The 17,896-nt window shown below is 35.9% G+C and overlaps 1 protein-coding gene across 5 annotated transcripts in view; it reads left to right on the forward strand.

Annotated features, from left to right (window-relative positions):
• The window catches only part of PSEN1 (presenilin 1), a 79,029-nt gene that overhangs the window by 36,373 nt on the left and 24,760 nt on the right, over nt 1-17,896 (forward strand). For all 5 annotated transcript variants that reach the window (XM_032622140.1, XM_032622137.1, XM_032622139.1 and 2 more), the window contains 3 exons: nt 7,163-7,230; nt 11,771-11,991; nt 16,669-16,767. In XM_032622140.1, coding sequence (XP_032478031.1) covers nt 7,163-7,230; nt 11,771-11,991; nt 16,669-16,767 — 388 coding nt within the window. The remainder of the gene's footprint in view (nt 1-7,162; nt 7,231-11,770; nt 11,992-16,668; nt 16,768-17,896) is intronic.

Consider the following 17,896-nt stretch of genomic DNA (forward strand, 5'->3'; position numbering starts at 1 on the left):
CCTTTTTTAACTTTTACTTTGGCATAAGCATTTTTCCATATTATAAATTCTTAGCAAATATGTCTAATGGTTACATAATATTTGACTCAATGAGTGTATTGTAATTCACTTCCCCTAATTTGGACATTTAAGTTGTTTCCAGATTTTCGCTCTTCTAAAAAGCAGTGAATGTCTTTATGCATAGAACTTTTCCGTTTTTCAAATTATTTCCTTAGGGTAAAATCCTAGGCACAGAATTTCTGGAGCAAATTATCTGCATATTTTTAACTGTCTTGCTGTGCAGAATTTTGTTTTCAAGATGATAGTATCAATTTGTACTTAACACTGGTAGTGAAAGAGGCTATCTTACCCCACCTTCACCAGCGTTTAATTTTTTAAAAAAAAAATCTGTGCTAACCCTCATAGGCAAAGCAAAAATGTCTTAATTTGCATTTAGTTGATTATTAATAAGATGGAATACCTTTTCAGTGTTCACAAACTCTAAAATTATACAGAGTTTAACCTTGTTTGTTGAGTGGGTGGAAGTATTAACCTAAGTGATGACCATTTGCAGTCTGACATCAGAATCTAGTGATTGAAGACAAAAGATGTGTGTGATGGCGACAGGTAGTCATCAACACTCAGAGAGCCAAAGATGTAAACCCATGCTGAGAAGCATACTCCTCCCCCTGCTTAAATATGCTCATGTCTCAATTACTTTATCTTTTTTTTCCCACTATATATATTTGTTTACATATAAGTGTTTACCTGCCAGTTCCATTTCTCTGCTTTATTGGACTTTCTTTGTGACTTGTATCTGGATTATATGCTACTTTTGTTCCTCACATGTTATTGGGAGTCACCTGGGGTTTTGCATTCTTCTTTGGTGTTAGGAGACCTCTTTCTGCTTTACTAGCAGGAACTTAGAGGGCTTCTCCTGGAGCTCATAGTCTTGCTAATGTCCACTTGGGTTGTGTTGAGTTCAGGTGGAGGAGGGTAGTACTGGGGGGAAAAAGTGGTAAACTCATCGCTGGCTTCCTGGTATTTCTGACTCCCCAGCCTACTGGCAGCTGCACGCATTCGATCCAGGTTTTGTAGTTGTATTCGGTAGGTAGAACTAGAACTTATCCTGATGTATTTTTGGTCAGTTTTGTGCATATTTTAGTTAATGCTTCATATTAGACCATCTAAAAGGTTTATACTTAGCTGGATTTCCACGTTCACCCATTCATTTTTGTGTTGTTTTTTTTTTGCTTTTTAATATCCAAGTCTTAGCAAACACAGCCAATTCTATAGAAACAAGTTGTTGATTTTGACTCCTAGTATAAAAATAAAAGGAGCTTTTGAGTCAGAAATTCAGAAACTTGCCAGGACCTGTTTGGAAATAAGCCCTGAGGATTTGTGTGTCGGTGGTTGATTGTGCAATGTCTTTGAGAAGCACAAGAAGCTAAAAGACCAAACAAACCTTAAAAAGGAAGAAATGGAAAAGGCAGTTAATTATTATATATCATTTGTTATAGATGAAACTGTATAGCTTACTAAAGTCACATGATTTCTGGCCTAGATAGTTGAGTGTTTAGAGGAGATCCTTGCTGTTCTGTACTGAAGCAGGGGCTCTTTTCTTTCAGAGCCTTTAGCACAGGAAAGCTGAACTAGGGTTTGTAGCAAGATGAGAAAGGCCTGTTTTACCACCTGATGTTCTAGAAAAAGGGAAGGTGTTATTTAGTCATCATCAGAAGAAGCTTTGAATTTAGGTAATAATTCAGAAAATCATAACATCAGTGATTAACCTAAATAAGAAGACCATTTACAACCATTATTACAGGCAGAGAGCTAATATTTTTACCATATGAAGAGCAGTTACAAATAATTAAAATTATGAACATCCTAATAAGAAATTTTAAAAATCCAAGCAGAGAAATTATGAAGGAAATATAGGTGGCCAGGAGAGAGAGAGGGAGAGAGAGGTGTATGTGTATTTTCTCACTAGCAAAAAATATATATATCAAAGTAACAAATTAACATATTTAACTTATTGACTTGGTGAAGGTTAATCAGGCCTTTTTTGTGGAGTCACTAAGCCAGTATGTATCAATAGTCAGTAATTAGAAAACGTTTGTACACTTTGGTTCTGTATTTTGCTTTCATGATTTATCCCAAAGAGTTAAAAATGCTGGAAAATATTTGCATACTAGATATTACTCCTAGCATAAAATATAATTGGAAAAAGAAGGAAAACCCCACAAATTCCATGCATAAAGGAAAAGTTAAATTGTGGGTTCATGCATGTAAGTAGACTATTATTTAGTTATTTAAAAGTCATTTAAAAAAATATTTGGTGGGTTGAGAATTTGTCTTTAATAAAAAATTAATTTAAAAAGCAGAATGTAAAATTTTCTATTACCTGATTCTAATTTTTTTAAAAGGTCTTTACATATGCAGACAGAAAACATGTCTGAAAGGAAATGTTAATGTCAACTTTGGTTCTCATTGGTCAGTGGGAATTCTTTTTTCTTTTAGTGTTTCTATATTTTCTATATGTTATAAGCATATGTTACTTTGTATTCAGAAAAATGCTGGTTTTTTTAAATAAAAAACATTCCCATGTTCCCTTGCCCCTTCCCCCATAAAACAAGGTAAAAAGCATTTCTTAAGAAAGTAGAGAAAAATAAAAAATAAAAAAAAAAAAGAAAGTAGAGGATTTCTGGTACATAATATTTACTCTAACCCTTAATTTGGAGCTCAGTATGGAATACCAGCGTACATCTCCCACTCTTTAAAGTTTTTCTGTTTTGTAATATTTTATATACTTTTTAGTTTTATAACTTGGATTATTTCTAAAGCTAAGACTTGTGATGGGCTGGGATGCAGGTGAGAAGATTCATTTCTGCTTATTATTATTTTTTTTGCAGATGAACTAGAGTAAGGACTCCCTTTAGAATATTTTGCTAAAGTTGAAGTACTTAGAGGGAAATGTACAGGTGTCTTCAGTTTACTTTGATATGTATTAAAATGGGCTAATGGGTGGAGAGATGGATAGATGTGTTGCAAAGCAAGTACAGCAAAATGTGAATGGTAGAATTTTGGTGGTATCTGGGCAGTGGTTCACTGTGTGTTTGAAAATTTTTAGCATAAAATGTTAGGGGAGGGGCTTCCCTGGTGGCACAGTGGTTAAGAATCCGCCTGCCAATGCAGGGGACACGGGTTCGAGCCCTGGTCCGGGAAGATCCCACATGCCGCAGAGCAACTAAGCCCGTGCACCACAACTACTGAGCCTGTGCTCTAGAGCCCGCGAGCCACAACTACTGAAGCCCGTGTGCCTAGAACCTGTGCTCTGCAACAAGAGAAGCCACCACAGTGAGAAGCCTGCACCCCGCAACAAAGAGTAGCCCCCGCTCACTGGAACTAGAGAAAGCCCGCGTGCAGCAGCGAAGACCCAGTGCAGCCAAAAATTAAATAAATGAATAAATAAATAAAATTTTTAAAAAATGTTAGGGGAGGTTTTTATGGAGAAACACCAGATATTAAATTTGTTGTATTCGGATAGTCAATTTAGAATATTTAAATGTCAAAGGAATACCAACTTTAGTGATGTAAAGCCACTCTTTTGACCTTTTCCCAAATTGTAACATTTTATAAAGTTGTTTTAAAGAAAGAGAGAATTTTTAAGAAATCTTTTCTTCGAAAGAATTAACAATCACAGATCACCTTGAGTGATCAAAATGGAACCACAAGACAAAATTAACATAGATTCTAATGTTAACATTAGTGACAACTAGATTTTGATAGCTTAGAGTGAGATAATTGGAACAACTGGATCTGGGAGGTGTGTGGGGGAGATTTTTTTAAAAAAGAAGACAAAATAATATTCTTGATTTGGAGGTTTTCTTTTCTCCTTTTTCTTTAAGGTTTGATTTGGTCTTTTCTGATTAAGAGATATGTTTGGGAAAGTTGTTGATTAAGTAACTCCTGTCATTAAACAGTAAAGTTCATTGAAAGCATAAAGCATATTATGGGTGTATCTACCTCAAAATAATTTTACTTTTGGTTAAAAATTACTTGACAATGTATCATGCTTCTCCATTCTATTTTTTAAAACCCCAGACTCTTTGGCTTGTATAGTATTTTCCCCAATATACTCATTACATAAAATTACCATAAATTTTTTTTATCTTGTGTAATAGATTATAAAAATCAAGTTGTGGGGACTTCCCTGGCGGTCTAGTGGTTAAGACTCCATGCTTCCACTGCAGGGGGTATGGGTTCGACCCCTCGTCGGGGAACTCAGATCCCGCATGACACATGGCGTGGCCAGAGAAATTAATTATTTAATTAATTAAAAATCAGGTTCTGTTTCTATCTCTCATATTAATAAGCTGTACATGAGTAATAATAACTAATATTTATATAGTTCTATATGAATTCTGCATAATATTAATGGACTGACATATAAGTGTTAACTTATTAATGAACCAAGTAAAATAAACATAGCATAGCAATACTTATTGAAACCTCAGATTCAATAATACTTATTGAAACCTCAGAATATTCTTTTATCAAATGGTTATGTAATTTAGACGACCTGTTTTCTCTGTACAGTTAAAGTATGTGTACATAGGTCACTTAACTGAATATCTGATTTTCAATTTTATTGAATTTGATTTATCAATTATTTTATCAATTTATTATCAATTATTTATCAATTAATTTGTTGTTTATTTAAGAAATACATCAAAATTCCTCCATTGAAAATATTGCTACTTTAAAGTTTAAATGTTAACTGTTGACTGTTGATAAATTTTTTAATCAAAGTATAGTTAATTTACAGTATTATATTAGTTTCAGGTATACAGCATAGTGATTCGTTATTTTTACAGATTATACTCCATTAAAAGTTATTACAAGATAATGGCTATAATTCCATGTGCTATAAAATATATTCTTGTTGCTTATCTATTTTATACATAGTGGTTTGTACCTCCTAATCCCATACCCCTTATTTGTTTTTGTTTTTGTTTTTTTATTTTTATTGGAGTATAGTTGATCTACAATGTTGTGTTGGTTTCAGGAGTACAGCAAAGTGAATCAGTTATATGTCTATATATATCCACTCTTTTTTTTTTCAAATTTTTCCCATATAGGCCATTACAGACTATTGAGTAGAGTCCCCTGCGCTATACAGCAGGTCCTTATTAGTTATCTATCTTATATATAGTAGTGTGTATATGTCCCTTCCAGTCTCCCAGTGTATCCCTCCCCACCCTTATACCCTGGTAGCCATAAGTTTGTTTTCTACATCTATGAGTCTACTTCTGTTTTGTAAATAAGCTCATTTGTACTCTTATTTTTAGATTCCACATATAAGCAATATCATATGATATATGTCTTTCTGTGTCTGACTTCACTCAGAAGTATGACAGTACTTCTGACAATCTCTAGGTCCATCCATGACAATCTCTAGGTATGACAATCTCTAGGTCCATCCATGTTGCTGCAAGTGGCATTATTCTGTTCTTTTTTATGGCTGAGTAATATTCCATTGTGTGCATGTACCACATCTTCTTTATCCATTCGTCTGTTGATGGACATTTAGGTTGCTTCCATGTCCTGGCTATTGTAAATAGTGCTTCAATGAACATTGGCATACCTCTGATTTGTACCCCTCACTTCCCATTCCCCTTTGGTAACCACTAGTCTGTTTTCTATATCTGTGCATCTGTTTCTGTTTTACACGTACATTTATTTGTATTACTTTTTAGATTCCACATATAAGTGGTATCATACAGTATTTGTCTTTCTCTGTCTGACTTATTTCACTAAGCCTAATACTCTCTAGGTCCATCCACATTGCTGCAAATGGAAGAATTTTATTCTTTTATAAGGCTGAATAATATTCCTGTGTGTGTGTGTGTGTGTGTTTGTGTGTGTGTACACATCTTATTTATCCGTTCTTCTGTTGATGGACATTGGGTTGCTTCCATATCTTGCCTGTTGTAAATAGTGCTGCTATGAACATAGGGGTGCATGTATCTTTTCAAATTAGTGTTTTTGTTTTTCTTGGATACATACCCAGGAGTGGAATTGTGGAATATATGGTAGTTTTATTTTTAGTTTTTTGAGGAACCTCCATACTGGTTTCCACAGTGACTGCACAAATTTACATTGCCACCAACAGGGTACAAAAGTTCCCTTTTCTCCACATCCTCGCCAATACTTGTTGTTTGTGGTCATTTTGATGATAGCTATTCTGACAAGTATGAGGTGATAACTCGTTTTGATTTGCATTTCTCTAATAATTAACAATATTGAGCATCTTTTCATGTGCCTGTTGTCCATGTGTATATATTCTTTGGAAAAATGTCTCTTTAGGCCTTCTGCCCATTTTTTGATTGGGTTGTTTGTTTTTTGACATTGAGTTGTTTGGTTTGTTCATATATTTTGGATATTAACCCCTTGTCAGTCGTATCATTTACAAATATTTTCTCCCATTCCGTAGGTTGTCTTTGTCTGTTTTGTTTTTTTATAATACAATAGCCCTTAAAATTTTATTTATTTATTTATTTATTTTGGCTGCATTGGGTCTTCATTGCTGCTTGCGGGCTTTCTCTAGTTGCAGTGAGCGGGGGCTATTCTTCATTGCTGTGCACTGGCATCTTACTGTGGTGGCTTCTCTTGTTGAAGACCATGAGTTCAAGGTACATGGGCTTTTGTAGTTGTGGCACGCGGGCTCAGTAGTTGTGACTCACGGGCCCTAGAGCGCAGGCTCAGTAGTTGTGGTGCAGGGGCTTAGTTGCTCCACGGCACGTGGGATCTTCCCGGACCAGGGCTTGAACCTGTGTCCCCTGCATTGGTAGGCGGATTCTTAACCACTGCGCCACCAGGGAAGTCCCATAGGTTGTCTTCGATAATTTGGTTTTTTTAATGTATTCTTTTCTTTTTAAAATTTTACCTATTTCTAAAGGAACGAAGGTCTACATGTATTTTGGTGAAATTTCTATTTATATTATGAGTAGTTCAGCACCAAAGAGTTCTGTTATAGGTATTCACTGATCCCAAAGCTGCTTGTGTTTTGCCATTTGAAAATCATAACACATACAGAAGTAGTATACAATTTTTGAAGTAAGAAATTTAGATTTTTTTTAGGGTTATGGGATCTGTTAATTATACTGAAACTCTTTTCTAGGTCATCCATGCCTGGCTTATTATTTCATCCCTATTGTTGCTGTTCTTTTTCTCATTCATTTACTTGGGGTAAGTAGTGAAATATTTGGTCTGTTTTTCAGAAGTTAACTTTATTTGGGCTCTATAACTTGTCACTTAAATAAATGTACTTTGTTGATGAATTATTCTTAAATTATAATTGTTTCCATGTATAGGCCATACTTGGTATATATACAACTAGTTAATATTATCGATAGGGATATTCTTTTGTTGATCCTTGTTTGTAATAAGTAGAATGAAAGAACTCAAGACTACAGTTAATTCTAAGTCGTTTTAGTAAAGAATTTACTGTATTCTTTACTTCTAGTAATAATCTTTGAATCAGAATGTTAAAGCATTTCAAGCATGTGTATAAACATGAATTGATTTTTAAACTTTTATATTGTTTCATCAGTTAGTCTTTTGCCTCTCAAATGAAATCTTACATGAGAACTTCACATATAAAATAGAAAAAAGTGGAGCTGCTCTGTTGAAGAGAATAGAGGCTCAGAGATTTGCCTGCCTTGTCTTTCTGTCAGCCCTAGTGGCAGAATACAGGTCGTAAACCATTGTACTAGCTCTTAAATTAGGAAGAAGCAATAAAACTAAAAAATAAATTGAAGACTTAATTCTTTGGTAGAAGCAGGGGGAATGACCACAGACAAAAGAAATAAATGTAAGAATCTCTATGAAATGGATGATTTTCTAGGAAAAAACTAATTACCAAAACTGACCACTGAAGTGATAGAAAATCTAAGTAGAGCAATGAAAAAATACAGAAGGTTGTTGAAGAGGTTCTCATCCCACCTCCACCAGTAACAACAATACCAGGCCCAAATGGTTTCATAGGTAAATTCTATTAAACCTTTAAGGAGCGGATAACTCTAATGCTATTTTAACTGTTCCAGGACATAGAAAAAGAAGAAAAGCTTCCAGATTCTTTTTGAGAAGGAAGGGTAACACTAATACCAAAACCCTATGAATTATCAAGAAAAAGGAAACTGTGGATCAGTCCTATTTATTGATGCCAAAAGAATAACTAAATATTCACTAACGGGATTCAGCAACAACCCTTTGAGGGTATAATACATATGACCAAATGGAGTTTGTTTGCAGAATGGGAGACTGGTTTATTATTAGGAAATATCAATACAAGTCACCATGTTACTAAGTCATCATCTTATACATGCTAACAAGAATTTGACAAAATTCAACACTTGTCCTTGGTCAAATTCCATAATAAAACAGATGATTAGTTCTCTAACATGATAAAATATATGAATCTTATTCTAACGATTGGTATCATCCTCTCAGGAAAACTTCAGAAGCACACCTGTTACTGTTAGGACAAGATGAGGATTTCCTTTATCACTATTGTTGTCAATCATTGCTCTGGAGGGACTAGTGAATGCAATTAAATAAGACAAAGAAATAGAGCTACACAATTTGGAAGAGAAGGTTAAATTATCAGTAATTAGAGGTAAAATGATTGTTTACTTGGTTTCAGAATTAACCAAAAAAACAATTAGAATCACTAAGTAAATTTGGTAAGGGAACTGCATACAAAATTAATTAACATAAATCAATAGCCATCATGTAAACAACTAGTTAGAAAACATAATGCAAAGAAAAAAATCCCATTTATGAGAGCAGCAAGAAAGAGAAAATATCTAGGATTAAACAGTAATTCTTTAAGTTCTATTATTAAGAAATTTTAGGGAGTTCCCTGGTGGTTTAAAGGTTAGGATTTGGTGCTTTCATTGCTGTCACCCAGATTCAATCCCTGGTCAGGGAACTGAGATCCTGCAAGCCATGCAGCATGGCCAAAAATTTAAAAATAAATAAATAAAATAAAGAAATTTTAAAATGCCTCTTTAGGGCTTAAAAAGAAGACTTAAACAAACGGAAAATTATACCAGGTTACATAGAAAGAATATCATCATAAAGATGTCAGTTCTCTCTTAAGTTTATTTTAAATTTTAATATAAGCCCAATAAAAATACAAATAAGATTTATTTTTAATCTGGACAAGATAATTTTAAAATTTATTTGAAAAAATAAATAAGTGAAGGTACCCCCAAGAATCGTAAAAAAGAAGAAAACTGAGGGATACTACTCCTACCTGATACAAAATTATAAAACTAGAGACTTCCCTGGTGGCACAGTGGTTAAGAATCTGCCTGCCAATGCAGGGGACATGGGTTCGAGCCCTGGTCCGGGAAGATCCCACATGCCGTGGAGCAACTAAGCCCATGCGCCTAGAGCCCGTGCTCTGCAACAAGAGAAGCCACCGCAATGCCCGTGCACTGCAACGAAGAGTGGCCCCCGCTCGCCACAACTAGAGAAAGCCCATGAGCAGCAACGAAGAGCCAACACAACCAAAAATAAATAAATAACTTAAAACAAAAAAAATTATAAAACTATAATAATTAAAAGTGACACCTGCACTATAAACAGATAATCAGTAGAAAAGATTAGAAGGACTTAAAAAAATGCTCAAATATATAAAGGAATTTAATTTATGATAAAGGTAGTATAGAAACAGTAGGCTGTAAATGGATTATTTAGTAATTGGTGTTGAGATAATTGGGTAGTCATCCAGAGGAAAATTTTGAATTTCTTCTTTATATCTATACCAGGATAAATTCCAGTGGATTAAAAATTTAAATATGAAAGTAAAACCGTAAAAGGACTAGAGAAAACCATGGGGGATGGGGAATTTAAGTATATATATATATATATATATTTAATTATGTAACTTAAAAGGTCCTTCCTTAAATCTAATGTTTTATATATAAATATATACACATATATATATATACACACACACACACATTCACACAAAACCTAAAAATCAAGCCAACCAACCACACCATGAAAAAAATCAGAAGATGAATGACCAACTGCTAAGTGTGTTTTCAACTCATTTTATAGACAAAGGCTAATTTACTTTATATATAAAACTCTACATGGCAATAAGATCAACAACAACCTAACAGAAAAAAAATGGGCGAAGGATATGAAAAAATAGTCAACAGAAAGAGAAAGACAAGTTACTTTTAAATATATGAAAATATGCACACCCTCCTTATAAAATTAATGCTAATTAAAGCTGTACATTAGGTTAACAAGGATTAAATAGTTTAATAAATGTTCTAATTTGGCAAGGTTGCAGGAAAATAAACATGCACACATTGGTGTAAAACTTTGATTAAGAGCAGTTCAGCATATCCATTAAAGTTTTATATGAATATGTCCTGAACCTAGTAATCTGTAGGGATAATCATTGCAGCATTGTTTCTGATAGCAAAAGAATGGAATCAGTCTAAGTATCCATCAATAGAAAACTGGTTAAATAAATTATGGTACATCCATACAATAAAGCCATTGAAAAGAATGAGGTACTCTAGTATACTAATGTGGAAAGTTCTCCAGGAATATCATTAAGAGAAAAAACCCTGGTTTAGAACAATGTGTATGCTATCATTTGTATCCGGTAAAGAAGTATATTTATGATATGTATGGACACTCTCTGGAAGGATGCATATGAAGTTAATAATAGTGCTTTCCTTTGGAGAGAGAGACAAGGTTTGGGGGGAAACTTTTCACAGTATATGTTGGGAATTTTGCATTTTAGGCATGTATTACCTAGCTAAAGATAACAGTAGTTTGGAGTTTTGGGGGTTTTTTGTTTTGAGTGCTGGGATATCTGAAATGCTTAATACAAATAGCTACATCATCCAGAAATTTCAACATTTATTTTGAAATTTCAAAATGGAAAGATCACCTTTCTGGATAGTCTCCAGAAACCAAAGTTTGTGCTTAAATAAACGAGCACTTTCTTTCTCCTCAGTTACCCATCTTCTATATTTGTATCTCTTTATTTTAAGATGGAATTCCCCCTCCCAAAATTAAAATACTGTTTTCTTCATTATAAAAATTCATTCATTCATTCATTCATTGTGAAAAAAAAAAAAAAAAAAGGAAGAAAAGTTTTAAAAATTCCAGACTCCCATCATCTAAAGATAAGTCCTGCATCTTTTCAGGAACTACTACATCGATCTCTTGCTCTCTCTTCTCACACATTATTTCATGTAAATGAGATGATATTTTTTTTTCCGGCAACAATATATCATGCCTATATCCCATGTTTGTGTGCATGTGTATAAAACATATATATATTAATGGCTGCACTAAATTTTATGAAAATAACACCTTATGTCCTAAGCTCTAAAATTTATTTTGCATGTTTAATTTTTTCCAATTTCAGATACTTCAAACAAGCATTTCCCAAAGTACAGAATAGCATTTTAGGTGTTATATGGCCTTTTTAAAAAATTTTTGTACTTATTTTTACAACTGTGGCCTGTGATACTGGTTTCCCATTTATATGACCGATACAGAGTTTTCTATTAAAATAAGCTCAACTTGAGGAAAAAAGTGCATTAATTTAAAGAAAGATATGGTAAAAGTGTGAAGCTGGGATGTGAATATCTAATGAATATCTGTGTTAGAACCATAGTTCTAAAAAATGTTTTGATGAAACTTATTGTATGCAAATCTTTTTAGATATCTGTTTAATTTTTTTCAGGGAAGTGTTTAAAACCTATAATGTCGCCATGGACTACATTACAGTTGCACTCCTGATCTGGAATTTTGGTGTGGTGGGAATGATTGCCATTCACTGGAAAGGTCCACTGAGACTCCAGCAGGCATATCTCATTATGATCAGTGCCCTCATGGCCCTGGTATTTATCAAGTACCTCCCAGAATGGACCGCGTGGCTCATCTTGGCTGTGATTTCAGTATATGGTAAAACCCAAGACTGACATTTTGTTCATCACAGAAATACCTCCTGGTGTGTTTTCCTTCCTCTTCTAGTTATCTTGACTTAGGGAAAATGACAACAGTAATGTCCCATAGCTTTTCAGTAAATAATCAGTTAACTCTACTATCTTTTTCATATAAAGATTTCAAATTTTTTGAGGTTAATTTCTTTAAAAATGTTTTATTAATCCCCCCAGTTTAACTCAGTGATGAGTTAGTGGAAGGATCCATAGACTGCTGGTCCTAAGACTTAGATTCAAATCCCATCGCTACCACTGATGGCCTTCATGACTTTATGACCTTCATGACTTTATGAAGGTGATTCGGGCCCTTCGAGCTTCAGTTTCCTCATTTGGAAAATGGGAATAATGCTTCTCAGAATATTTGTCGGAAAGCACTAGCAGAGTGCTTGACACACATAAAATGCTCAACTAATTTTTAATATAAAAATTAAGTTAACTACTTTTTATAAGGCAACTTGGGTAGAATTACTCTTTTAAAGGTAAAACTTATTTGGGCAGTGTGAGCTTCATATTTATTAGCAACCCATGTGACATGGGTCCTGAAAAGTCAGAATATACCTTAGCCATGAATAACCAAGATGTGAACTCTGCAACTCTCACTTTGCATAAAAGCCAAAAAGAGATCCGTTTTCAGAGGTCAATTTGTGGTCTCTGTATGATAACTGCAGTGTTCTTTCATCCCTATTCAAATGCTTATTAAAATGTCAGGTGACCTGTAGTAGAAAACCTCATCATTCCCCCTTGATTGATGAATAAAACGTCTGTGGAAATAGAATTCGATTGGCTCTGTTCTCATATTTGAGCAGTCAGTCACAGAACTGTAAAAGTCATATACTCTTTGTGACGGACTTTTCATAGTGGCCTTAGGTTGTATAGTATTTGATGGTTTGCAAAGTACTCATCTTTTCATTGCACAGCTGCGATCAAGAATGCCAGTTCTGCGCTCCATCCAGGCAGCAGCTGGTTAATACTTTGCAGTCAGAGATATTATCAATATGTTCTTCTGTTCCATGCCTTTTTCAACAGCCACAGTTTGCTTTCTCCTTCAAAGGGACACATTATATCTTTACCTAGTGACTCAGGTACTTTAGCAGCCCTACTACTGTTGCACAAAATCTTTGCAGGCTGGATCTTAACCACATCCACCTTTGTCCAGGAGCACAGATACAACATTACACTGATGATATCATCCTCTGAATAAATTCACTGGACCTACTTGGTGAGGATATACAGATATTCACAATAGAGTTCAAAAGGGAGGTGGCATTTCTCTGTACATAGTACAAGGCTCTGCCACCCCAGTTAAATTCCTGAAAGTTACTTGGTAAGCTGAGGGCTTCTGCATCTCTGGCACTGTCAAGAAATAGCAGCTGACCCTCTCGGCGCCCATGATGTTAAAACAAGCCCACTATGTTTTAGGCCCTTTGGAGATCTGGAGGCAATATACTCTTCATTTACAAATTTTACTTAAGCCTTTTTATACTGTTACAAATTGGCCCACCTTGAATGGGGACCTCCTACAACATAAGGTTCTAGAACTGTCCAAATTATAATACAGTAGTTACTTCCGTTAGTGTCCCTTCTCCCGCTTTAGAGGCTTTAGCAACGTCTTCTCATACCTCCTGAAATATCTGGATCACTCACTATGATCATCAGTTGCCCACGGATCTCTGGTGTGAGGAACCACACTTTTCAGTCCCATGCTGTACACGTTTAGAATGGCCATTTCTGACTACATTCCAAGCTCTCCTGGAAACAGGTTTTCACAGGCCCTGAACCTGTGAAGCTCCAAATCCATCTGCTCCTTATCTCCATATCATAGAGGCAGCATTCTACAAGCTCAGCACAGCCACCAGGGCCTCCTTGCTAAGACAGAAATGTTAGCCATATGATAGAGCTGAGTCTGGGCCCCCTGGACTATCTCACCCATAGGAGAGGGTGGACTCTTCTTTCCTCAGTCCCTTGCCAGTTGACAAGGTGCTAGAGGAGGTCACCCCTCTCTTGGACCCCTGGCTACCACGGGAGCCCTTTGGAATCAAATCAGTGAACAAACAGCAGTGGGAGTTTGTACACTTTATGGACAGCATCAAAACTACATGTGGGGCTTCCCTGGTGGCGCAGTGGTTGAGAATCCGCCTGCGATGCAGGGGACGTGGGTTCGTGCCCCGGTCTGGGAGGATCCCACATGCTGCAGAGCAGCTGGGCCGGTGAGCTATGGCCGCTGAGCCTGCGCGTCTGGAGCCTGTGCCCTGCAACGGGAGAGGCCGCAACAGTGAGAAGCCCGCGTACCGCAAAAAAAAAAAAAAAAAACTACATGTGAAGGAGCTCACTTGGAGAGCTCTGCTTTTCATTGCTTAATCCAAGCATCCTTGATCAAAGAATGGGATCCAAGGGTCAGCAAAATTAGCTGAACTTCAGGCAGTCGTCTTAATCTGGCCAACAGTTGGCTCCATCTGTGCATTTTTACAGACCCTTGGAACATTGCAAGTGGTCTAGCCACCTGATTCTGCCAGTGGTAGCAACAGCAATTACTTATCCAAGTTTTCCCTCTTTAGGAAAAATAACTGAGAATCTCTTGCCTCACAGATACCAAAAATAGAAATCAAAGTTATACATGTCTCAGTACGTATTAAACCCACAATACAGGCCTCCTCACTTTATCCACTCTGGAGTTCCAGATATTGTTATAGTGACTATTTCACTTCTAAATATACAATGCTGGGCTCTTGAACAAGGTGTGCAGTGGAACTTTCACCACCATACAGTCTCACACTACAGGCCTCACGAGGGCACCATTATGACATACTAGAGCAAGTTAAAACTTGATTAAATGAAACATCAGGGTTGAATCATAATAGAGTCTGATTCCATTTTTGATATTAAAAAAGAAATGCCAGTTCTGGAGACAGACTGCCTGGGTTCAAATCCAGACTCTTCTACTCCTATCATTTATTGGGTATGTGGCCACAGACACATTGCTCAACCCCCGAGTCTTAGTGATTATGAAGATTAAATTAAACAATATGTACAGTACACACGTATAACGGTATCTATCAGTAAATATTAGCTGTTTCTTTAAAATGTATAATCCTGTGAAGTAAGCAAGGCAGTTATTCTTGTTTTACTGCTAAGAACCTGAAGTTTGTAGAGGTAAAGTATTTGCCCAAGCTTAACACCATTTGATCTAGAATATGAGTCCTAAGTCCCATATTCTTTCTACTACATTACACTGTTTCTCCCATCAACCCTCTGCTTCTTCCATACATATGCAAATTATCTCCACAGACCTTTTGAGTTCCTTTAAAATAAAAGACTTTTGTGCCCAATATTTAGAGTAATGATTCTTAACTCCATTTCCATAAGATCTGAAGATGTCACAAAGATTGTTCTAAGAATTTCAAAACAAAATTAATTTTAATTCACTTTAATTGCTCTAAAAAATAAGGGTTTATCATTTAGCAATTCTATAAGGAGTAGTGTGTCATAAAACCAAGATAGTTACAGGACATCGCAGGTTGAAACAGGTTAGAAATCTCATTATTTCAGAGAACGGCAAATTTCCCTTTTCTCATCCCAAACAAAATGGAAGCAGTGAGAGTAGAGATTTCGTGTGTGTGTGTGTGTGTGTGTTTTATTGTAGTAGTAGTAGTAGTAGTAGTAGTAGTAGTAGTAGTAGTAGTAGTGTACAAGAAGACATGACCACTTGCAGGTGTGAGGCTTTTTACTTAAATGCATCTGAATGATAGTAATGTCAACACAAGCTATCGAATCTTCCTTTACAAATTTACCTATATCTGTTTCCCATTATTAAATGTTTGAAATTATTTTCTGTATTTCTATACTCTGAATTTTCATGACATAGCAAATGTAAGAAAAACTGCAGTTATTGGAGACAGATGGTGGTAGAATCAAGAATAATTTATGCATATTGCTTCCTCCTCCGAGTTGCTGTTTTCGTAAAATAAGACACTTTTCAGCACCACGTGTATTCTGAGACCTAAATATTTGTGAAGTGCTTTTGACAGGAGAGCTAAAGAAATGCTAAGCTCATGCAGAGGTTTATTAGTTATTTGTTTGAATTTACTGCCCTCTTATTTCAAGTATCCCTAAATAGTACATATACTGTTTTCAAAAAGGGGAGAAGATGAATCTCTTCTACTCTGTTCTTCATATTTTGAAAAGTTAAGTCAAATCCCCTCTATTAAATCCCCTCCTAAAGTAAACCTTCAGTTTGTGGCTCATAGGTATGTTTTGTTTGGAAATGGCTTGTCCTTGTTTCTGCTTTGGAAATTGACAACTGCTCTAGAATAATTCTGTCTTGTCATTATTTCTGCCTCTTCTCTTCAAACTGAGAAGACTTATTCCAAGAACCCAACGATGATACACTGTAAACTAACCAAATAGCAGTCAAACCAAAATGAAGTTTGCACAGGTCTCTGTGTGGTTTTGTGTATTTTGTTTAGATTGTCTCCATCCGCCTCCCCCATCAGCTTACCTGCTGTTTATTTCATATTAATTCAACATCTTTCTGTGTAAAAAAAATTAAACCTTTTCAATTGGTTAATTCCTCCCTCACACACCCATTTACGAGTTTAGCCAATACATTTTTCAGATATCTTTTCTATTTTCCTTTTTCTAGATTTAGTGGCTGTTTTGTGTCCAAAAGGCCCACTTCGTATGCTGGTTGAAACAGCTCAGGAGAGGAATGAAACTCTCTTTCCGGCTCTTATTTACTCTTGTAAGTATTTCAGAATGATGTTAAGTTAGTGAACAGCTTAGAATTTACAGAGATTCAAACACATGTAATTATGATCATTATCGTGGTACTTTTTCTCACCTTAAATGCATAGCATTGATGGAAATGCTGCAGATCTGTTTCCTTGCAAATTATTATCTTCTGCCTGACATTGGTTCAAGAGAGTTTTCAGTATGTGTGGAGATAGAAGAAATATTTAGAGATTGAGGAGCCAGTATTCTCATTTAAAATCTTATTAATCAAGAACTGTTGAGTACTTGTTATATACATATATTGTAGGTGGATCTTGCACTACCATGTTGAAAGAATTGTACTTTTCCTTCAGAATGTGTTTGCCCTTTTTTTGGTTTTAGAGTCATACACTTCCTAATCATTCAGTAACTATTTATTCATCATTGACCTGATCTGCTCCCACAGAGCACTGTGGAGGATATAAAGATGATTAAGAGGGACTTCCCTGGCTGTCCAGTGGTTAAGACTCCATGCTTCCAATGCAGGGGGCCTGGTTGGGGAACTAAGATCCCACCTGCCATGGCATGGCCAAAAACTAAATTAAAAAAAATATATATGATTAAGATACTTTGCTTTCCCTCAGAGTGCATTTGCTTACATTTTTGTTTTTTGGCTGTGCTGCACGGCATGTGAGATCTTAGTTCCCCGACCAGGAATTGAACCCAAGCCCTCAGCAGTGAAAACTCAAGAGTCGTAACCACTGGACCGCCAGGGAATTCCCTTGCTTACAATTTAGAAGTGAGATAAGACAAGTATGTAAACAACATTCGAGGCAGGCTGTTATCCGATTATTCAGAAGGAACGCAAAATGCAGAAAGAGCTCAAAACAGGGAAAATCTAAATGGGGAATCAGAGAAAGGCTTCATGGAAGAGACAGCATTTGGATTGAACCTTCAAAGGGTGGGTAGGATTTCAGCAAGCGCAGATGGAAGAGTCATTTCCAAAAGTGGGCTTGGGGACTTCCCTGATGGCGCAGTGGTTAAGAATCCGCCTGCAGTGCAGGGGACACGGGTTCGATCCCTGATCCGGGAAGATCCCACATGCTACGGAGCAACTAAGCCCCTGTGCCACAACTACTGAGCCTGCGCGCCACAACTAC

The sequence above is a fragment of the Phocoena sinus genome, chromosome 2 (assembly GCF_008692025.1).
Source record: "Phocoena sinus isolate mPhoSin1 chromosome 2, mPhoSin1.pri, whole genome shotgun sequence".
Taxonomy (NCBI): Eukaryota; Metazoa; Chordata; class Mammalia; order Artiodactyla; family Phocoenidae; genus Phocoena; species Phocoena sinus.